Below are 23,738 nucleotides of genomic sequence, written 5' to 3'. Positions count from 1 at the left end.
TTCTCTTGACTCTTCTTGAGAATGCACAAAAGTATCTTTTCATAATAGACTATCATTTAAATAACAATTTTACCATCTGAAGTTGTTGCTTCTTCTGCAAAATTGTGTTCAGTTTTTCCTGTTGTTTTACATAAGTTCTCATTACTTCTTCCATGATCTTTCCCTTATCATCCTCACAAATGATATCTTTGACAAGAAGTGGAGATGAAGCTGCGGTATCATGGTCTATTCCTGCCTTGCTTGTGTCTCTGATGAAACTGCAAGTGGTAGACTCGGGTTTCTTTTTACTTGTAGAATTATTTGAGATTGATGGATCTTTGAGAGGCAAAAATGAAGTAACAAAAAATGAATATCACTGTTAAAAATATCACTAGAATCCACAAACAAAATGAAAAAAAAATTCCATTTACAAATGAAATAAAAAATAATGAAATAGTTAAGAATAAATTTAAGAAAAGTAATACAAGACCTATACAATGAAAACTACAAGACATCATTGAAAAAAATTAAAGACCTAAATAAATGGAAAGGCATCCCATGTTCATGGATTGGAAGATTTAATATTGTTAAGATGGTGTCATGAATTGAGTGTTAGTGACCCCAAAATTCATATGTTGAAATTCTAATGCCCCATATGATGGTGTTAGGAGGTGGGGCCTTTGGGAGATAATTAGGTCATAAAGGTGGAGCCTCCATGATGGGATCTATACCCTTATAAAAGAAACTCCAAAGAGCTTTCCTGCCTTTTCCACCATGTGAGGACTTCCATCATGTGTCTGAGGAGAACACAGATCTCTATGAACCAGGAAGCAGGCCCCTACCAGAAAACAAATCTGCTGGTGCCTTGATTTTGGACTTCCCAGCCTCCAGAACTGTAAAAAATAAATGTTTGTAGTGTAAGCCACCTAGTCTAGGGTATTTTTGTTATAGCAGCCTGAATAGACTAGGACAGATCGTAAATACTCCCCAAATCAATCTTCTTTTTCAGTGCAATTCCTACTGAAATCCCAGCTGGCTTTGTGGTAGAAATTGACAAGCTGATGCAGAAATTCTTATGAAAATGAAAGGAATCCAAAATAGCCAAAGCAATTTTGAAAAAGAATAATAAACTTTTAGGACTCACAATGCCCAATTTCAAAGCTTTATTAAAAAGCTACAGGCATCAAGGCTGTGTGTAGTACTGGCATAAACATTAAGTCCAGAAATAAACCCATACTTTTATGGGCAACTGGTATTTAACAAGGGCATCAAAATAACTCAATCAGGAGAAAATGGTCTTTTCAACAAGTGTTGGGACTGCTGTAATCACATACAAAGAGTGAGACTGAACATCACACTGTATATAAAAATTAACTTAAAATGGAATGAAGAGAACTAAATGTAAGAGCTACAACTCTTGTATGTAAATCTTTGCAACCCTGGTTTAGGCAATGGTTTCTTAGACATAACACCTACATAAGCAACCAAAGAAAAAGTAAAGTGAACTTCCTCAGAATTTAAAACTTTTGTGCATTGGGGTGCATGGGTGGCTCAGTAGGTTAAGTGCCCGATTCTTGATTTTGGCTCAGATCATGATCTCAGGGTTGTGAGACTGAGGCCCACCTCAGGCTCTGTGCTGACCATGAAGCCTACTTAAGATTCTCTCTCTCCCTCCCTCTCCCCCTCCCCACCCCACTCGCACTGTCCCTAAAAAAAATTAAAAATTAAAATTAAAAATAAATAAAACTTTTGTGCTTCAAAAAACACCAACAATAAAATGAAAAGACAACTGATAAAATGGCAAATCATCCAGAATATATAAAGAACACTCATAACTCAATAGTAAAGAGACAACCCAATTTAAAAATAGGCAAAGGAAGGGCGCCTGGGTGGCACAGCGGTTAAGCGTCTGCCTTCGGCTCAGGGCGTGATCCCGGCGTTCTGGGATTGAGCCCCACATCAGGCTCCTCTGCTATGAGCCTGCTTCTTCCTCTCCCACTCCCCCTGCTTGTGTTCCCTCTCTCGCTGGCTGTCTCTATCTCTGTCGAATAAATAAATAAAAATCTTTAAAAAAAAAATAGGCAAAGGATTTGAATAGATCCAATAAAACATAGAAAGGCACTCAATATCATTAGTCAATGGGGAACTGCAAATCAAAACCATGAGATACCACCTTACAACCATTCGGATGGCTATAATCAAAAGAGAGACAATAGACAAAGACTGCAGAAATTGGAACCCTCATAAGCTGCTGGTAGAAAGGAAAATGGTACAGATGCTTTGAAAAACAGTCTGGCAGGCCCTCAAGATAGTAAACATGACCCAATAATTTCACTCCTTAATATACACCCAAGAGAAATGAAAACATGTCTACGGTAAAACATGTGCGTTAAGTGTTTATGACAGCATTATTCATTACAGCCAAAAAGTGGACACAATTCAGGGCACCTAGCTGGCTCACTTAGTAGAGCATATGACTCTTAACCTTGGGGTCATGAGTTCAAGCCCCATGTTTGGCATGGAGCCTACTTTAAAAAAAAAGTGGACATAATTCAATGTCCAGCAACTGACAAGTGGATAAACAAAATGTGGTATATATATCTATACAATAACAGCATATTATTAAACCATATAAAAAAAAAAACAAGTACTAAAATGTGCTACAACATGGACTCAAAAAATATTATCCAAGACAATAAAAGGTCACATATTATATGATCTCTTTTATATGGTATGTTCAGAATAGGCAAATCGATGAAGACAAAGAATAAATAGAGGCTGGGGAAAGAGGAAAATAGAGTAACTTCTAATGGATGACAGGGTTTCTTTCTGGGGTGATGAAAATGTCCTGAAATTAAATAGCTGGGATTGTTGGACAACTTTGTGAATTTGCTGAAAGTCACTAAATTGTGTATCTTAACAGGGTATACTTTATAGTACATGAACTATATTTACAATTTTTTAAAAGTCACTAGAATTAATTTGGGAAATAAAATATAACACAAGTATGACGTAACAGTACATTACTAATTACTGTTTGCCATATTTAAATCCAAAGAAAGTTGAATTTTTTAAATATCAAAATTAGAGAAACCCCCAAAAGAATCTCCGTTATCTATGAAAACAGTTAAATGACTAATAGATGCTTCAACTACTCCAAGATAGCTGAAATAACTGTCACACTTGCCTAAGCTGGAAACAAAGCTCTGCTGCTATGTAGAGGGTGAAATAAGCAGCATTTGAGCAGACATGTGTCCTTTGGTCCGCAGTACTTTAAGTGACATTGTAACTAGGCAGCTTCTTTGCTTCTTAAGATATCCAGCCACCATTATGCTTTTCATGCCATCTGCCTGGCCCCCACAGCTATGAGTTTCGATCCTTGCTTATCACATGACTAAGTTCCCTTGAGTCCTATGCCTAACCACTCTTACATACTTCTTAGCATTCCTTTTTTTAAAGATTTTTATTTATTTATTTATTTTGCCCCAGTAATTTCTACACCCAACATGGGGCTCAAACTCACAACCCTGAGACCAAGAGTCACTTGCTCTACCAACTGAGCCAGCCAGGCACCCCATTACATACTTCTTAGCATTATAAAATGGTTTCTCAGTTCACAGCAAATTAGAAAGAACCTTCTGAAGAAAACTGACAGCAAAAAAGGGCAGGAAAGGAAAAAAAAATCATGCAAAAATCACTCGCAGTATGAAACCATGCAGACTACATATCTACATCATTAGCCTCTATAGCTATAACTGTTCTAAAAAAAAGTATAGGAACTGAGGTTCTAAGTAGTCACTCAGAGTTTTGAAAGATGCATTTTTTTAATATAAAAACTTCAATTATCTGGAACATTCTCTTAAAAAGAAATCCTCTTTGAAAATGCTGAATAAGGGCTCCTGGGTTGCTCAGTCAGTTAAGTGTCTAACTTTGGCTCAGGTCAGGATCCCAGCTCAGCAGGGAGCCTGCCCCTCCCTCTCCCCCTGCTTGTGTTCTCCTTCTCTCTCTGTCAAATAAATAGTCTTGAAAGAAGGAAATGGAAAAGGAAAAGGAAAGGAAAACGGAAAGGGAGGAAGGAAGGGAGGGAGGGAAAATGCTGAATAAATGTGTTAATATTAAGTGTATGATTTAAAAAAAAAATTCTGAATACTTACCTAAACGGCTACATAATTCTCTACTTGTTTTTAAATCCATTTTCTCCTGTTCCTCCAGTGAGACATCTGGGTAAGAAACCATTTTTTGATGTTTCCCACTACTGTGAGGCTTCTCTGACTGTCTTGGTATAGATCTAGTTGCCTCTGTCTTTGTGACCTCTTTAGACTGGGACACAGCAGAAGTAAGTGACACATTTGGGGCAACCACTTTATCACACATGTACAAGTAGTAGCTAAAAACAAAGAAAGGCAAAATAAAACATATATTACATTTGGGTAAAAACCAAAATATGTTAATTCTATTTCTATGGTTAAAAAATTTTATACTATAACAGACAACATAACTCAGAAAATAAGGATCACAGAAAAGAATTCTTTAAAAATTCAGTATTTTAGACAGTTAAGTGCAAAATTAGGAATAATTTCTGTTGCTTTGCAAAAAAGTAATTTCTAAGCACTAAAGAGATACTCACTGGGAAAGAAAATTACAGTCTCATCTCCTTCCCTCAAAACCACCTGAGAACTAAAAGCATGAAGCACTTTAGAGCTGTTCAATAGCCCTGAATAGGTAAAGCTTATGCTAGAAAGAAAACAGACATTTGCTACTTGGAGAACCATTTTCTTGCCCAGCACCCGTGAAAGCAAGGAATCCTCGCTCTTTGTTATATAGGCTGATTCAGTCCCACACCACAAGGCTATGGCCTGATTCACCATAGGCCCAATGAGGAGCTCCCAGGGCCCTTCCTACATAGCACTCTGAATACCACCCAGCTACTGTACTGGGCAGTCAGTCCTATTTGTTCCAAACCCCACAGAGCAATCTTCCTGAAATACTTTAGTACTTCCTCATTTGATAAAACTTCAGTAGTAAGTTGCACAAAACTAAGATTGAAGGGATAACTACCAATTTTGCTCAAAGCTCACATAAAATTGTTCAGCAGATTATCTGAGAAACCCATGGAACAAATTTGAGCTAGATACTGAAGCACCATATTATTAACTATAATCTGCATAACCTCTAGTCAAAAATGCAACCATTTAACTGATGTACTACTGCATTCCCTGAACTCTAAATCATCTCCGCTTACATCTTATTTTCTTTATACAGTAATTTATATTGTTCCTCTTTACTAATTACATGAATTCCGAGGATAAAAACTCAGTATTCTGCTAAGAAACCTGACAGGTTTAATAATCCCAAAGACTTCAAACACAACAGGAGTGGTAGGAACTGTGCAAATGTACATGAGACTGACGTTCTTCATCACCGTGTTTGGGAGGAACATGTACCCACAGCAATAAGAATCTAGGCATCGATAAAGAACACGTTTATCATCTAAGGTGTAGTTCTATTAAAAATATGAAACTGGATCGTTTATCATCTAAGGTGTAGTTCTATTAGAAATATGAAACTGGATTTTGAGGGGTCTATGAAAGCTTCTAAGTTTCACAAATTTCTTTGTAAAATACCAAAGTTGCACACCCAACTCCTGAAAAGTTGGTTTACCTCTTATAGGGAGGCAAGGAAATTAAAGGAAAACTTCCAATTTTTATTTTAGGGTGAAAAGGAATGACGAATTCCTAGAAAGAACATAAAAACACCAAGAAAAGGTTATCTCAAATATTCAAAACAATTTACAATTCATTTCACTAACAAGCCTAAAACTAAATAATGAATTCCCAGGAACTAGAACAGTACCTGACATACAGATGTTGAATGAATCAATGAATGAACAAATGAATGAATGAACAAACAAATGAGCCAATACCCACTCACCTGGGGTGTAAAAATGAATGTGTCTGAGAAACATGGTCACCTTCCTGCTTTATAACAGGGTACCATGACTGTAATTCCATTCCTGATGGTGTATCTATCTGTAGAAAAATGTAGAAGGGAAAAAGTTCATTGAGGGAAGATGTGACAGTTAATTTTATGTGTCAACTTGACAAGGCCAGTGTACACCTCTGAAGAATCCTGACTAATAAGAGTTACATTACTTGAGAGTCCCCTTCTAACAAGGCAGCCTTCCCTGAAAGCACCAATCTAATCACTCAAAATCAAGTGAACTATCCTATCACAGAAACAGTTTCAGAATGCATATTCACATGGACTGCTGGAAATGATTTCATAAAATTCATACTAAGGAATCTTTTTTAAAAATCCACTTTAAGGGCGCCTGGGTGGCTCAGTCGGTTAAGCGTCTGCTTTCGGCTCAGGTCATGATCCCAGGGTCCTGGGATGGAGCCCCACATCAGGCTCCCTGCTCAGCTGGGAGTCTGCTTCTCCCTCTCCCTCTGCCCCTCCCCCCTGCTTGTGCACTCGCTCTCGCTCGTTCTCTCTCTTCAATAAATAAAATCTTTTTAAGAAATAAATAAAAAATAAAATCCATAAATAAATAAAATAATATCTTGCAAACGTACAGCATTGGTACGTTTGGATTCTTCTTGCCGCTACCATGAGCTAGAATACATAGCTTCCCTACAGTATTTGTTAGAGGATCAGATAACATTCTATAGCAAGAAATACTTTGCCAGCGCAGAGATGTCACTAAGATGGCAACATAGGTTGTTCTTGACTTCACGCCCCCTCACAGGAAAAACTACTAACATCTATTCAAGAACAAGACACCACTGAGAGAACCCTGTAACATGGGAGGGTGGAGGTGGTGAGGCTGAAGCACCCCACTGCGCCTCAGAAACCAAGACAGACTGCATTACAAGGATGGATGTTCACCGAACCTACTGTGGTAATCACTTCACAATACATGTAAATCAAACCACCATCCTGTATGCCTTACACTTATACAGTGAGGTATGCTGATTATTTCTCAATAACACTGGAGGGGAAAAAAGGTGGATAGACAGATGCATAGGCAGATTTATAATAAAAGAAGTATGGTGAAATGCGAAAGAAAAAAGAAAGAAAGAAAGAAAGAAAGAAAGAAAGAAAGAAAGAAAGAGAAAGGAAGAAAGAAAGAGAAAGAAAGAAAAAGAAAAAACAAAAATTAGAAAGACAAGGGAAGCCGTCCAGAGCCTCACAGAGTAACGTAAGGGGAGGAGACAGGGTACATCCAGAAAGACCAAGGCAAATCAAGTCTGCACGGCAGAGAAAGCTGCCCAAAGAGAACTCTACAGATCTGCGGAGGATCCGCCTGAAGAATTCAGCACAGTACCTGAGGGGCACAGGCTCGTGAGGAAACTCCTCAAAGCTGAGTCATGCCTTTCTCTGGGCAGCTGATACGGTGACTGATACGAGGGAGGTAGGAGTCCAAAGGAGCAGCCATTTTATCTTAACATGGTACAACTCAAACGGGCATTATTCACTCCACAGTTCCCTGCCAACTTGGCTGAAACACTGATGGGACTGCATTGCACATTTTTACCTTCCCTCTACACAGTCTCGCCTCCACTCCCTTCCTTTAACAGGCAATTGATCCCGAACAAATATCTTACACACCAAAAAAATACACACACAAAAAAAAAACCAAAAACTTTGTCAGGCTAAACTTGAAACTACGTTGCTTGCTAACACTTATTAATAAACCAAATTGCCTCATAAACTACACATGTGAATAAATGAAAAAGAGAAGGTAACTGGCTACTTAATGAACATCTATCTACCTGATAAGAACTTCATAAACCCTACTTAACTCTAACAAGTACTTCAGTAAGTAGGTATCATGACCTCCATTTTACAGATTAGAAAACTGAGGTTCAAAAATTAAGAAAGAAAAGAAGAACCTGTGACTATGAACTTCTCTCTTATTTTGGTTTTATACGGCCTCTCCATTACCACCAACCACCAGCGCCATTTTGCACACACACCATGTTTCAAATCACACTAATTACCCTGCTCTTTTGGGAAAAGAGTATCGTAAAGGGGGAACAAGACTCACGTAGTAGAGGAGGGAGGTGAAAGGAGGTAAGGTTTGGGTGAGCAATAAAGACAGGAGGTTAATGGACAACCCCAGTGGAGTAAGAGGGGATAGAACTGAGATTGAGATAGAAGGATGAGACAAAAAGGAGAGCTGGATATTCCTCTGAATATCTCCACTCCCTTCTCCAACTAGGTAAGGTGTGCGGGAAATGACATCCTCACCCAATAATTCATAAACATCACGCTCAGGGGACAGCCACTAAACACTAAGAGGTTAGGAAAACTATTTTGCCTAAGGTCCCAATATTCCAGCTCAGAACCAAGAAACTACACAAAATGGAATAGAAACAGATTTCCAGAAGCTAAGCAGTTGTGATTAAAGCATCATCTATTCATAAACTGTCCATGGTTTGGGGCGATCCCGCTAATGGGGGAAAACAATTGGATGAAGAAACTCAGAAGAAGTCTGACAACCCAAGGCCCCAACAAAATGGGTTGAAAACGGAAAGGAAACCGTTTCTGGAGCAACCATTACACAACTTGATCAATCAGGAGATGATTTAAGACCAATGAAAAGCCAAAAATAAAAATATGGTAACCTCTATTGGTGGGAAATCAACATTTTAGTTAAGCATGAACAAGGAATTTGAAAAATTAACAATGAGACCACAAGATTAGGGAAAATAATGATATTTTCAAAGGATTTAAGAGTTGAGTTTTCAGTGAGGGCCTCTAGGCTCTATACAATTAAACAAACAAACAAATAAACAAACAAACTTGGGGCGCCTGGGTGGCTCAGTTGGTTCATCGTCTGCCTTGAGCTCAGGTCATGATCCGGGAGTCATGGGATCATGCCCCTCACATTGGGCTTCCTGCTCAGCGGGGAGTCTGCTTCTCCCTCCTCTGCCCTTTCCCAAACTCTCCCCCCAGGCCCCTCCCCAACCCCACTTGTGCACACACACTCTCAAATAAATACAATCTTAAAAAAAAAAACACCTCACAATCCAGAGCAAATATTCTTTTTTTTTTTTTAAGATTTTATTTATTTATTAGACAGAGACAGAAACAGCCAGCGAGAGACGGAACACAAGAAGGGGGAGTGGGAGAGGAAGAAGCAGGCTCATAGCAGGAGCCTGATGTGGGGCTCAATCCCACAATGCCGGGATCACGCCCTGAGCCGAAGGCAGAGGCTCAACCACTGTGCCACCCAGGCGCCCCCAGAGCAAATATTCTAAAGAAGTTCAGAATCTGAGGCAAAATCAAATGCTTATTCATAAAATAAGCCAATCGCTTGTTCACATAGTTTCTTAACCTATAGCTCAGTTCTACAAGTAAATTAGAAAAGGTACTGCTGGCAACAGCAATACTAAATGATAGATGCCAGGTGACAGCTGCCAGCCCAAAGACAGGAGAATTACAAAATGCAAACACAAAATCTGATTCAAAAGCAAGACAATCTGAGGGCTTTATCATAGGCCAGTGCAAATAATTTACTATATCTCCACTGTCCCCTAGCTTCATCACAACACAGTACAATAACTCATGTTTAAGAAGTCCTGAGTTAACATAATATAGTTATAGTCTATATTTATACCATATATAAATAGCCGACTGTATACACATATATACCATAACTGTATACCTACCACTTAGAAAAACTGAAAACTGAGACATTCTAGAATTCATGAAAAAGGTTAAAGTTTTAAAAAACACTCTGCTGAAAAGAGTAGCTTCATCATCCAGAAAACTCACTTAGGCAGAACATTTTTCACCACAACACTGTATGACAAGAGGTGTTAATAAGCATGGATACGCTCACTCTAACAAATCAATGAAATATAACATCAGCTTGAATTAAATGAGAATTTCTTTTCTAGAAGTCATTTGTTAAACTCATTATTTAGAAAATAAAGCTCCACTTTAAATAAGCTTTATATCCAAAACAATTCTGGATGTACGGCCCAAGATATCAACTGTTTCCAGATTTTTAAAATTCTAATTACTAAAATTGACTTATACATTCAGAAGTTTTTTCTATTATATCTGGAATATCAAATCTTCAAAACAGCAAGTTCTAAACTTCTTCACCCAAAGATCTTGACTTGAAATCTCAGTTTAAAAAAAAAAAAATCTGACTCAATTTTGATCACATTCATTTCAAAACTCTACAGCTTGATTTGTTAAGTTTTACTTTTATTCACGATCCAAACTCAGTGTATCTTTATTTCTAGGTCTCTAAACTTCAGATGCCACCATAAATAACTGCTAGCATTTTAAACATCCATCCCTCTCTAATTTCTGTCCTTTGTTTTATTTTCTAATCTCACACCATCCTACTAACAAAATCACAGTCTAGAGATTTGAAAGAAACCTTCCTTACAGATCACTTATGCAGTCCCCTAGCCAATGTCTGAATCCCCCACTCAAGATCATTAAGAAGAGGCTATCGAGCCTCCGCTTCAACAGCAGCTCGAGGTCAAGGACCAACTTCCTTACTTTTGTATTTTCAGTACCCAGCACCATGCCTGGCATACAGTAGGACCTAATAAATATTTGCTGAATGAATTCTGAATGACAGCTTAGGTCATTAATTCCCACAGTGACCTTTTATCAGGTTACTCTGCTACCCTGAAACTGAGAAGACAGTCTCTTTCACACTCAATATCCTTCTATTCATGAAGTACCAAAGCAGCCCAAAAGTCTCTGGGGTGTATTTTTAGAAATCAGATCTACAAATTAAATAATATAAATGATGAGGAAATGTACAACACTAACCATGATAAAATGTTGGGATTTAATTTTATCCAACATGTGGTAAGCCATAAACACATTTATAACAACTTACCCTAACTGTGTGTTAAAAACAATTAAGAAAAGCACATATTATACAACAGAACATTCACAGGCATGCCAGATTTTCTCATCTATTCTGCATTTGTGTCAACATACAAATTAGGTCTTCAAAAAAAGAACAATATAATTAAATGGCACAGCAGTAATGCTACTACTGATCAGGAATAAAAATTAGATACCAAGATATGAGCATCTATTGCCTCTTATCTCACCTTTCAATGTAAGAAAAAATTATTTACTTTGTGTATTTAAACATTAAAATAGAATACATTACATTACTTGGCAAAGAGGAGAAACAGATCACTTAGTATCTTAAGCTGGAGTCTTAAACATTTTAAAAGGCTTTTATTGCCCAACTTCCCCACCATTATCTATCACAAAATGAACAGATCGCATCCTCATCTGAAACACACAGGAAAATTTTCAGACATATTATTTCATTTCAAAGGTTCTTTCTCTAAGTCATAAAACAACAAATAATGTCTATGAAAACAAAATTTAAACAATCCCAAAATGTATAGAAGAATTCATCTTAAGTAAAAATTAGGAAATGTTTTACGAAAGTTTCTCTAAATTTCAACTTACTGTGTTATGTACCCATGATCCTTTGAAAATCAGATTTCCTAATAAAGAACTATTGTATTTTGGTAGTGCAATGCTTATTAGTCTCACAATAACAAATAATTTAAAGAACTTGATTTCATTTACAAAAAAAAAAAAAAAAACCAATAAACATTTTAGTTGCCACTTTCTAGATACAAAACAATCCCAGCCACTCAGCACTGTTCATATATAAACATTCCAATTTGTAAATAAATAAATAAATCAAACCCTTTACAATTCCTAGACTTATCTCCAATAATAAACTTTGCTTTTAGGTGGCACTCTAGTTTTTAACTACGATACCAGGTTAATATTATCTTTAATGCGTGACAAATATTAATGAACCAAAGAAATCAAGGCAATAGCTCAACATATTGGTGGGACTTCCAAAATCTCACCAAAAATCAGAATTAAATTTTTTTAAATATGTGGAAAAATTATTTTTAAAAACTGAATTTAGAAAGAGCTATAAAATATACAGATTAATTTTTACATTGTGGTGTTCATGAGACTGTAAGCATACAAAGAACTAGCAGATTGGTAAATTTAACAGGTTATCCTAATGATGTGCTTACATAAGTAAAATATAATGCATATTAAATAATCATTACTTTGTACAAGCCCAACATAAATCATTAGCAACCTTACTAAACACATGACTTGGCACTAGCTCCTTAGGTATAAAGTGAATATACCTGTCAGGGTCTTTTTACTGTGTTATTATAATACTAAGACATTCAAGTGGCCAATAAATGATTTCAGAAGGACACAAAGACACCCTACCACACAGCTGCCAACAACTCTTACTGAAAGAAACTGAATCTCTCACTAAGGATCAAGTTTCCTCAATACTTCCAACATGCTGTGAATGAGTGTTTCAACAACTGAAACAGGAATAGTATTACAAGGTAGCAAATAGCTACTTAAAGAGACTTTAAGGCTTAATCTTGTGCCTTGCTTCCCTGTAATTATTAAAATTAACTAACCCAAAAAACTGAAACAATATGGGCACTAAGTGCCCCCAAAACAGATCTTCAGAGTTACAGCAATGTCTGCTGCTCCCCCACACTGAAAGCTCCCACCTACCGCACAAAGTCACTTTTAAGTTTAAAGTGCTTAAAACTGCTCACAGGAAAAGCAAAGACTCACATTTTTATAATGTGCAACTATTATCTTAAATCCTTTATGGAAACAAAACCATGTGAAGTCAGTAGTATGGTATCACTCCCTTTACAATATGAAGGAAAAGGAGCAAATTGATAAAAAGTCCTGTTATTAAATTCCTGGTACTTTAAAAGTAATTTTTTAAGTTTATTTATTTAAGTAATCTCTACGCCAAATGTGGGGCTGGAACCCACAACCCCGAGATCAAGAGCCTATGCTCCTTCAACTGAGCCAGCAGGGTGCCCCTAAAAATAAAAATTTTTATATTGGAATTCTACAGTGTCCAATCCATTTACTATCACAGTAACTTACCACTCTCCATGTTATATACATCTTTTCACTAAAATATCTGTATAAATCTCATTAGGTTTTGCTTTTCTATCCCATTTCGGCATATATGCTTTCAAAAAAATTATGATCTTGGGTTATTCTGGTCTTCAATTAATGTATACTGACAATATCAAAATGTAGATTAATTTTATTATGTGCAATGTAGTCTATTTTTTATTTTACTCTATTTCATTTTATCTGAATGCTGGTGACCCACTAAATTGATTTCATCACCCTCCTGGCCCTTCTCAACTGGGGTTCTCCAGAGACAAGCCCACATGCCCCAAGGCATCCATTGCATGCAATGAATTAACTTCACTCCAAAGCATTTAGAATGGCACTATATACCATCTTTGGGAGAACTGATGAAACCATCATTCAGATCATTTTCTGTAGGGCTTCAGTCTCTTCTCATAGAAGCCCAGATGAAAAAGTCTGCATGAGTGAAAAACTGCAATTTGAAAAACCTTGCTCCAAGTGAACTGTCTTAAAATTGGTCCAAAAAATATTATTTCAACAACTGGTCCTGTATTAACAACACCTGTGTACTGTGACGGTGCTTTTGCACAGATTTACGAAGCATTACATATGTAAAGGAATTATCACTATGTTGCAATTATGAATTATGAAAGTTTTCTTCTTTGCACTTGTTTAGGATTTACTACGATGGGCCTACACTGCTTTCATAATCACACCAAAAAAAACCCAAACAAACAACTTTTAACATGGAATAAAAGCCCTAGTGTTACCAAAATGGTTTTTACTGAGTTTCCTAAACTTTTGTATTTCTTGTCCCCATAACATAAACAAAACATGCACTGTTAGTGTTATTTGAAATCTCAAAATAAATTCAATACCATAAATAAAAACAAAATGCTGCTTTGCTTTAAAACTAAACCTGGTTTTCTCCTCGAAAATCACTGGTAACTTTATAGGGCTTGTAGACTTTTCGTTCAGTTATTCAAATCTTTCTTAACTATATACCACATTCTAGATTCAGAAACTAGAAGATAAATTCCTGCCCTAGGAGGCCTGCATTTAGTCTTTATGTACATACTTCCATGACCCACTTCTAAGTCTAGACATCAAAATGAGTTTTATAGGGAGCCTAGGTGGCTCAGTCGGTTCAGCTTAAGCGGCTGCCTTCGGGTAAAGTCATGATCTTGGGTCCTGGGAATGAGTCCTGAGTTGGGCCCTCTGCTCAGCGGGGAGCCTGCTTCTCCCTCCCCCTCGCCTGCCACTTCCCCTGCTCCTGCTCTCTCTCTGTCAAATAAATTTTAAAAACTTAAAAAAAAAAAAAAGTAATTTTATATTTTTCCTACTCATTCCTTTTTCTGCCTAGCATGGTGCTATAATTTATTTAGTGATTGAGGCAAACTGCACCTTAAGAAAAGGTTTAGAATTTAATTTTATATATATATATATTTATTTTATTTTATTTTAATTGCTTTTTGTAGTCTAATAAAATCATTAAGTTATTTTATGTATGAACCTTCATTAGACCAAAATTCCGCATGTGGACAAAATACAGGTTCCAGCCATTACTAAAGCTATTCTCAAACTAGTTCTACCTCTTTGCTTGAACAAATTGAGTTCTGGCTCCACACTTTCCTCTCCCAGAATTCCAAAGGGACTGAAATCAACCCAGTTCTCGATTACTTCCTTGTTCTTCCAGTGGCATAAATCATAATGTATGAGAACACTATTGGCTGCCTACACATCGATTCAGGTGTATCCTTTCTCTTCCTCCTTGAAGTTTCTTCATTGTTTTCCATTTCTCAGACCAAAAAGAATAAACTTCTAAGTTTCTTATCATAAGCCTTTTTAAAAATGTTAACATTTATAACTTTTATCATTTTTTAGTGGTAATAACAAATACAGGATCTGTATTTTCTAAACCAGAAGGGGGCACTATTCCCAAAGCCATTCTAAAGATTTTCTTGAACTGTCCTTAACATAATTCTTACAATAGACCTGTTTCACACTTTTTTCCTGGCATAACTTTGTTTTAGTAAGTAAATATCCAACTAGTATAATTACTGAGTACTAAGAGTGAGATACATTTGAACCCAATACTCAGTTATTTAATATGTGTTAGAAATATCTTCACATAATTCTAAGTCAAGAAGATGTCTGAATAAAGGAAAAGTCCCCAAATACATATTAGTAAATATTTCAGTAATAGTTTGAAGCACCACCCTACATTCCTAGACTCTTAACTTCCAAAATGCTTTCACTTCCATTCTCTTAGTGGATCAGTTATCTCATTCAATAGTTTATCTGCAAAATACATACGTGTTTATTTCTAGATCAAACCACCATTTTTCCAAAAAATTCCACATATTCTAAAAGATAATGCAATGTTGCTTTTCAAAATTTTATTCAGTTAAAAAAGGGAATTCGCTGAGTGCCTTTGACGTGCTAAGCACTAAACAAACTATGGGAAAACAGGAAAAAGTCTCTAAAATTCATGAAGTTAGTTATTAATTTCAGAAAGTTAGACAAAAATATTCATACTGGTTCCCCATATGAACACAAATACTTCATATGATTCTAACCTTACCCCCACTTGATCAAAATTTATGCTAATCACAAAATGCACACTATATCACTGATATAACAAAATACCACCAAATCTGCCCCAATTATTACTGGAATACATTTTGTCTCAACACTACTGTTTGTAGAGTTGCCCATTCTCTCTAGTGCATTTCCTTACCTCATTTAGGTTTGGACTAAAAACACAATTCCTAAACACAAAAAAAACAGTTCACAAGATGGGAAAATTCTTTTGCACTATCATTATTATTCCAATAACCTCTGCAGAAATGATGAACTGAAAGGAAAATGCAAAACTCAAAGTAGCAAAATGTTTAATGGGCTTTTAAAAAAAAGATTTAGTTGATATCTTTAGATCATCTATTTGCATCATAGATAATCTGTAGGGGGTTTTTTTCCTAAGCAGAGTAAAAACCGTATTACTTTACTTACTTAAGAGTAGTCAAGTCCAAATGTTAGAAATCAAAATTTTAATTTTTTTAAAAAACATATCAGGGCATGGGGCACCTGAGTGTGTTAGTCAGTTAAGTGACTGGTTAAGCGATTGACTTGTGATTTCTGCTCAGGTCATGACCTCACGGATTAGGAGATGAAGCTGCAATCAGGCTCCATGCTCAGGAGGGAGTCTGCTTGGGATTCTCTCCCTCTGACCCTTCCCGTCCCTCACACACAGGTGTGCATGTGCTCACATGTGCACGCATGCACTCTCCCTAAAATAAATAAATCTTTTAAAAAATATATAAAGGCATACATCATCTTTAACTTAAAGATTATCAGCCACATTCTGTGACAGTAAAGAACCACCTAAGACTACAAGTGGACTTTTCTAGTGTGCTTGAAAATAATCTTAAGTAAATACCACCCTTCAAATTTTATTTATAAATAACCAATTTGCAGGGCCCCTGGGTGGCTCAGTCGGCTAAGAATCCCACTCATGATTTCCACTCAGGCCATGGTCTCGGGGTCATGGAATCAAGCCCTGAATCGGGCTCAGGGGTTAGCATGGAATCTGCTTGGGATTCCCCTTGAGATTCCCTCTGCCTCTCTCCCCACTCACACGAGCTCTCTTTCATTCTCTCTCTCAAGTACATAAAATCTTTTTTAAAAAAGAGCAATTTGCTTAGCAACCTTTTTTCCATAGACAAAAATGTACAAACAATAAAATCAGAATTAGATCAAATAAATAATACCCACTGAAGATTTGGAAAAGAAATACGACATTCTTGCATACATTCACACACCGTAAAACACAATAACCGTATCTTCTTTTTTTTAAATAAACATATTTCTAACAAAAAGCTCTGGTGATAAGAAGAAATAAATAGTTTAAGAACAACATTTTGCAAAGCCACCTAGGCAGATCTAAAATCAAATGTGTTTCTTGTCGTGACCTGAGTAAGAAAGAGTTCAAAATATACCTTTAGTTTCTACATAGAGCCAGTTCCTCACTTAGAACACTGACCTTATACCACTTATTTCTCCCATCTAAATATAGCTACTAACTATGCAAATTAAATGTAGCTATTAGTCATGCAAATAGTTTGGTGGTCATTACTAATATAATTTCCATCATTGGAAATAATTTAACAGTTGCTACATTTCAATCAACTGCCTATTGAGTTTCATAATTTTGTTCTTTTAATCTAAAACAATACTTTGACTACATTAACTATATAAACATACTGAATTACATTAGTATTCACACTAAACATAAGGTTCTTTATATAAGAGATTAATATATTTAGTATAGTCTTCTATTAAATAAAAAAGAAAGAAAAAAGAAAAAGCTTGTCTTGACTTTTTCCAATGAGTTTCCTCTGGGTCTATTTGGTTTGTTTGGCAACCAACTCACTGACTCACAGAAGACAATAAAAAATGTTCCCCAGTTAAGGATATCTCCTAGCACCCCCCTCCCAGTTAAATACCTTAGTCTATAATTCAAGTTTATATATAGAGTTTATGAACCAATATGTTAAGAGAAATTGATAAAAAAGTTAATGTTTCTCAAAATTCAGTTTCTACTACTAAGTTTGCTTTAGGAAAAAGCAGTGAAAATTACTAGACTACAAGTCAGAAGAACTGCATTCGACTCCTGATTCTACCACCCAACAGTTATACAACCAGGAACATGTGACCCATCTGGGACTGGTTTCTCATATAAGAAACCTTGTTCACAGACCTTCAAGCAGGAACTACCTCACAAAGTTTTAAGGAGTAAATTTTCAAAATATGAAGTGGCAAGCATAATAAACCACTCAAGTATGCATTACATGTGAACCCAAAAGTCTTCTTTCTTAAAGATTTGATTGCTAGAAATTTTCTTAAATTCCCTTAAATTAAATTCACATAAAATTGGAAATAATATCAAAATACACCAAAACAGTAAATCCTGCAAAAAGATAACATAGCCAAAACGTGGGGGGGAAATCTCACACCGTCCCCAAATAAAAAAATGAATTCAAATTAATAATTTCTGAGACAATAAAGGACTACATCCAGATGAAAAATGGTTTCAATTTTACCCAAACCCTAGCGCATTCAGTTTCAGTTAAGTAAATTCATCATCTTTTTCTTTTTAACCTTTATCATGGTTCTCAAATGTTTTTTCTCACCAACACAGAGCAGGAATATCAGGCAAAGTAGTTTATCCCAAAAATGCTTACGTCAGAGCAATGACGATTGGAGCAAGAATATCTGGCAAATAATGTGGTCACCTACAGACACGTAAGGGTTGGGCCCTTAATTAGGGCAAGATATCATAAAAACCAAAAGGTGCATTCCACATTTTGAGAATATAGATAATTTCCAGGCACAAGGTTCAGCGTGGGACCAATCCAGCTGTAAGCAAGTCCCGCAATTCGAGAACTGTCTTGAAGTCAATCCTGCTTCGAAATCAGTCAATAACTGCACATGAACAGTATAAACTTATCTAGGCGCCACAGGCAAGGAATTTCAAAGTGCTGACCCTCTGGAAGCAGCAAGTAGCAAACTATCCTGAATTAGAGTCTAAAATTAACTTCTTGAGCTTCAGAAGCAAATCCCAAACTAAACTGTAACTAAATTTCCCTCAAAACCTTAAAGGTACAATAATAAAGCACACGACACCAGATCTTAGATTCTAGCCCAAGTTCTAATGTTGCTGTGAATAAGCTTCAGTCATTTACTATGCCTCATTCATTTGTTCTCGAAGTAGAAAAGGCAGAGATTATTTCAAGAAATAAAAACTAATAGTGGAAAAATTAAGATTCTTAAGATGAAACATGGCCAATCTTTTGTTGTATGAATCGAATAAAACTCTACACGTAAAACCGCTCAGGAACCAGTGCTAGCTAGTATGCTGGTTTTAATCAAGTAGAAAAATATCTATGAAAACCAGATCAACAAACTGGATATTTAATAACCCAAATCTTGTTTTACCCAGACATTCAAACTCTTAGAATAAAGATCTTAGATACCAAATAATGTGGTGGAAACATAATGTTTAAGATCTCTTTGCTGACAGGTTTTTATATTAATATTTAGTCTAAAGTAATCTTTTTATTCTAGCTGTCACAATTTTTTAAAGTTATTTTTCTTTTAAAAAAAAACATTGCTTACTAGAATCACAAATTCTTCAGATAAATCCACCTTTTCCATTTATTTCCAATACTGATCAAGCCTGAATATCCAGATACAGAAATAATGTCAGAAATCCGAGATCTACCTTTGAAAAATGCTGTTTGAAGCCCACCACCAGAATTGTTTCAGCTAGCTATTATGCCATATGCAAATGGAAATAACACCAAAGTGTAAATTGTCTTGAGTCCTAGGACAACAGATCTTGTCATCAAAAAGCAGGATGTGTGAAAGAGAACATGACTTGAGAAAGAAGCCCCAAATCCTCCATTCCCTGGCTATACAGTCTTGGGAAAGTCACCTGATCTCTCTGAGCCTCATTCTCTTTATCTGTAGAATGGGAATAATCCTACTTCTTGTACTAGGTTGTTTGATCTTCCAAATGAGCACACACACAGGAAAGCACTTTATAGCCTACAACGTGTAATACAAACGTAACACATTACACAGATCAGTATTTGTTGTTGTTGCATGAGCAGTACCAGTTTCTTAACGCACAGGTTAAGGAATAGTCTAAACATAGACTTGATTTCAAAGTAAACCACTGCCATTATTCAAAATTACTATTAAAAAAAACCCCAAAGAACCAAACTTGCCTTGGATTGAGTTCTCTTTCCATTTCTCATGCTGAATTTCTCCTTCATTTCTTCTAAAATTATCTTCAGTTTCTTTTCTTCAGGTGTCCCTAAGTATTTCTGGTTCACATGAAGATAGCAATGCCATTTGGCTGACTCAAAGCCCCAGTGGCAAGTCCTTTTGTCAGGTGATCTGTGAGAATGCATCACAAACGTCTGGGGCGCAAACATTCCACAACACTCCAGACACTGAATACATGGAGCATCAGGCTGAACATAAAACTGGGGTGCAAATAGACCCTGACATTTGCCCAAGCATTCATGTTCCACTTCAAAGGCACTGCCAGTTTCCTTTAACTGGGCCAATGAGTTTTTAGCAGGAAGTACGCTACCATTTTGAGGAAAAGTGCGTGGCCGCAATAAAGCATTACATAGTCTTTGTGCATCAGTTAATGTGATCAGCCCACAGGATGGGGCATTGAATGGAAGTATTCCCAGGACCTTTAAGATATGAAGCTGGTCTGAAGTGCACCGTGAACAGTAAATGTATAATTCGTCACACACTGTATTTATTTGCTGGAGTGAAAATTCTCGAAGAACAGAATTTAAGACTTGGGGCAAACAGAGTCTCTTTTCTCCTCCAACCTGAAAACAAGAAATAGACTCCCCTTCCAACACAGTCTGGGTAAGTTCTGTGGAGCTATCAGAAGGGATGAGCAGTGGGCCAGGAAGAACCTGAGGAGATGGAAGAGGCAGAAATACAGTAGGTGACATGCTTTCTTGGGAATACCGAGCAGAAAATGCTGCTGGTCCACCCAGGGAGCTCTGACTACTTAAATGGAATTGCGCCAAAGTGTGTTTCAAACTGGGATTTAAATGTAAAGGTTCAGGCACAGAGGCACAGGTTCGCTTGGCATGTTCCCCGTCAGCTTCCATTGGCACTTCATAGTCATCCAAGTGTTCCTTCTTTACTGTCGGCATCTTGTTGATCATCATTTTTCCATTTGCGTGAATGTCTGTCATCATTTTTTTCACTGGAGGGCCGCCATCATCTCCCATCCCATTCAGTTTTTTATTTGAGCCCTGAACCAAGGAAAAATTTGTCTGGAGGTTTGCCATGGCTAAAAACTGTTGTGTTATATAAGTAAGTCTGAAATTTGCATTGTTATTTAGTCACTCACTCAAAGAGAGAAAAGCAATGTATATCAATACTTACGGTAACTTACTCTCATAGAAAATTTAAATTTTCGAACAGAAATCTACGTAACTTACTTGATAGATTCTGCAACTTTATTTGGTTCTGCTTCTACTCTAGTATAATTTCACCGCCAGTGCTATAAATGTTCTTCTTTTGTCTCTAATAATAAAGAATATAATTGTGAGGCACACCTCTGAGGAAGCCTTTTTTCTTAATTCTTCAAATATATGCATTAAAATAAACATCAATTCCCTCAATTCAAGAAGTCCAGAATCAATGCAATGGTTTGGTTTGGTTTGAAGCAAAACATGTGAAAAGTTTATATGATTACTCGTGTCATAAAACCTAGACACAAACACAAATCAAAATGTCACACCCAAATTTAGTTTTTGGCACCAAGGACACCAAAAAAGGGAAAAAAAAGTATCTTCTCTAAAAGTGGTGATCTGTTGGTCTGTGTTGACAAACTGAAGGCTTGCATAAATCCTCACACCAAGAAGAGCTTCGGACTCCACTTGAACTTCTATAATTAAAAATGATACCTAAAGAAAAACTGCCCAGTTATCTTCATGGATTACTGTTCATTCTTCTTTTACTTAATCTGGAAGAGAAAGGGGTGGGGAAAGTTACACTTGAATTTGCTCCAGAGGCCAAAGGGTCAGTTTGAAACTAGTTTCTTAATCTTATACTGAGTTCACTTTACCAAAGGTGACACTTCAGCGATTTCTTTAAATCTAACACCAGTTAACTAGAACTTCATTTAAACAGGAAAGCAATTCGGAGAATGAGTAAAGGGAGCAATAATATCCCTCAAAAGGGAGAGGGCTACTCCAACTCAGAATAGGAAGAACCTTAAACAAATAGATCACCTCAGCCAAAACTCAGTACCAGAGGCTTTCTCAGTTATGCCATTTTAACGATAATAATCCATTATCTCATCTCTTAACTTAAAAAAATATACCAGTTTCATCCAAAAAAAAAATCAGATATGAGTTAACAAATCTACCATATGTAACTAAGTTACAATTTTAAGTGCATTAATTCACCTAGTCAGTGTACGCTATTTTTTCTGGAATGACTGTAGGCAAAAATTAACTTTCCCTCTAAAAGGTTAGTGAATTTGTTTAATGGAAGCCAAAAGCTATAGACTCCACTCCTGGGAATCTCCATCCTTAACAAGACTAATTCCGGACAAAAAACACAAGGCAGACAGACCTCACAAAGAATGCAAATGGAGGAAGAGGGAAAAAGAAAAGATTCATCTTCCACTTCCTTCCTTCTCTTCCGAAAGAAATCCAATAAATAGAAATTTTTGCCTCCCAAACTCCCAGCAATTTACCTTAAAATATACTCAAAGGGTTACGGACCAAGGCCACTAGCCAATGTTCTGACTTTCGCCCACCACAGGAACACCTCAGCCAACGCAGGCCGAGAAAGAGGGCAGGAGGCACGACCTACAATGGGGGAGCCCCCAATCCCTGAAATCCTCGGCCCACGCAAATCCACCCACCCATCACAAACCCGAGAGAGAGGGCGGAGCGGTGGACAAGGGACCCGGGACGCCTTGGGCTGTGCAAGGGGGGAGAGTGGAAGAGGAGTCCCCCAGCCCCCACCCACAGCCTCGGGACAACCCCAAGTGCCCTCCCAACACTGCCCCACTGCGGGGGCCGCGGGGAGGACTGTGGAAATCCCCCGCGTACCCTCTCCCCGGGAAGTTCTTGGGTGTTACCCCAGCACCCTAAGACTGCACCTCCCCCGCCTGCCCGGGGCCAAAAGCGAGAAGGGTCTGCCGGCGGGTGGGGCGCGGAGTCGGGATCCCCGCGCCGCTGGGCGCCGACAGACGCCCGGGGCATCCCCGAGGAGTGCAGACGGGCGGCTGGGGGAGGGTGGGGGGAGTGACGGGCGTCCGGGTCTCCGGGGTCCCGACGGCTCCGGTCAAGTGCAGCGCCCTTCCCGTGTCCGCACCCACCGCCTGGGGTCTTCGAGGCATGATCCGCCGTGGAACACCCGCCCCGCGCCCCCTGTGGCCCCGACCCCACCCGGGACCCGCGCATCCGGACCCCTGACTCCGGCCTCCGCGCCCGGAGTAGCTCGACGAGCTTTGTTAACTCCCCACTACCCCCAGCACCGCCGTCGAGCTCCCCAGAGGCCGCGCGCCCCTTGCCTCCCGCCGCGCCCGCCGCGTCCTCACCGCGAGCCGGGGCCGCACCTGTGCCAGCCGCCGCCGCTCGCCCGCTCCCTTCGGCTGTGCCGGCGCCGCTCCGAACCCCACACACATCGCTACACACAGCCCTCTGACGTCACCGAGCCCTCGGCCCGCCCACGTCACTGCGGAGACACACGGCTTCCCGCAGACGCCGCCGCCGTCTCCGGCCGCCCGGGGGAGAGCGAGGGCGGCGGGGAGGGGGAGGGGTGGGGAACGGAGCCAGCGGCGGCACCGCGCGCGCGGCCCTGCCGGCGTCGCCTTCGCCGCCGCCTCTTGGCTCCCAGCCCCTCGGGGACGCGCGCGCCGTCTGGCCTATTGTGGCTCCTTAGGGCTCCCCCCACGCCCGGTCGCCTCGCGCGCGCCCCTCCCCCCAGGCGCGCGCCCGGCTCTCCTGGCCTCGCGCGCCGTCTGGGCGGCTGGCGCGCGGCGCTGTCTGCGGTGCACCCGGCGCAGACAGGATGTTCCCTCCCCGCCCCACCCCCACCGCCGCCCTCCCTCCTTCCTTCCTCGAGTCGCCCAGCCGGCTGTCTGGGGCCGCCACCGCCCCGCCCCCGCCCCACCCGCTGCTCTGTGGTGACGGGCCAGACCCGGGGGCGCCCTGGCCGCTCGGCTGCCGCGCGACAGG

At 38.8% G+C, this 23,738-nt stretch overlaps 1 protein-coding gene across 3 annotated transcripts in view; it reads right to left on the bottom strand.

Moving 5' to 3' along the window:
• The window catches only part of SKIL (SKI like proto-oncogene), a 29,025-nt gene extending 5,702 nt beyond the window's left edge, over window positions 1–23,323 (bottom strand). The window contains exons 1-5 of one of the 3 annotated variants that reach the window (XM_026498802.4): window positions 23,117–23,323; window positions 19,731–21,508; window positions 5,911–6,008; window positions 4,134–4,366; window positions 74–315 (exon numbers count right to left, since the gene is read on the bottom strand). In XM_026498802.4, coding sequence (XP_026354587.2) covers window positions 74–315; window positions 4,134–4,366; window positions 5,911–6,008; window positions 19,731–20,828 — 1,671 coding nt within the window. In that variant the 5' untranslated portion in view covers window positions 20,829–21,508; window positions 23,117–23,323. Of the gene's footprint in view, window positions 1–73; window positions 316–4,133; window positions 4,367–5,910; window positions 6,009–19,730; window positions 21,509–22,246; window positions 22,445–23,098 lie in introns of those variants that run through there. The other 2 variants (XM_026498795.4, XM_044384178.3) reach the window with 2 other exon arrangements.
• Window positions 23,324–23,738: the final 415 nt, after the last annotated feature.

The sequence above is a fragment of the Ursus arctos genome, unplaced genomic scaffold, assembly GCF_023065955.2.
Source record: "Ursus arctos isolate Adak ecotype North America unplaced genomic scaffold, UrsArc2.0 scaffold_4, whole genome shotgun sequence".
Lineage (NCBI taxonomy): Eukaryota > Metazoa > Chordata > Mammalia > Carnivora > Ursidae > Ursus > Ursus arctos.
Note: the sequence above shows the minus strand (reverse complement) of the source record. Positions and strands in the feature narration are given on the sequence as shown.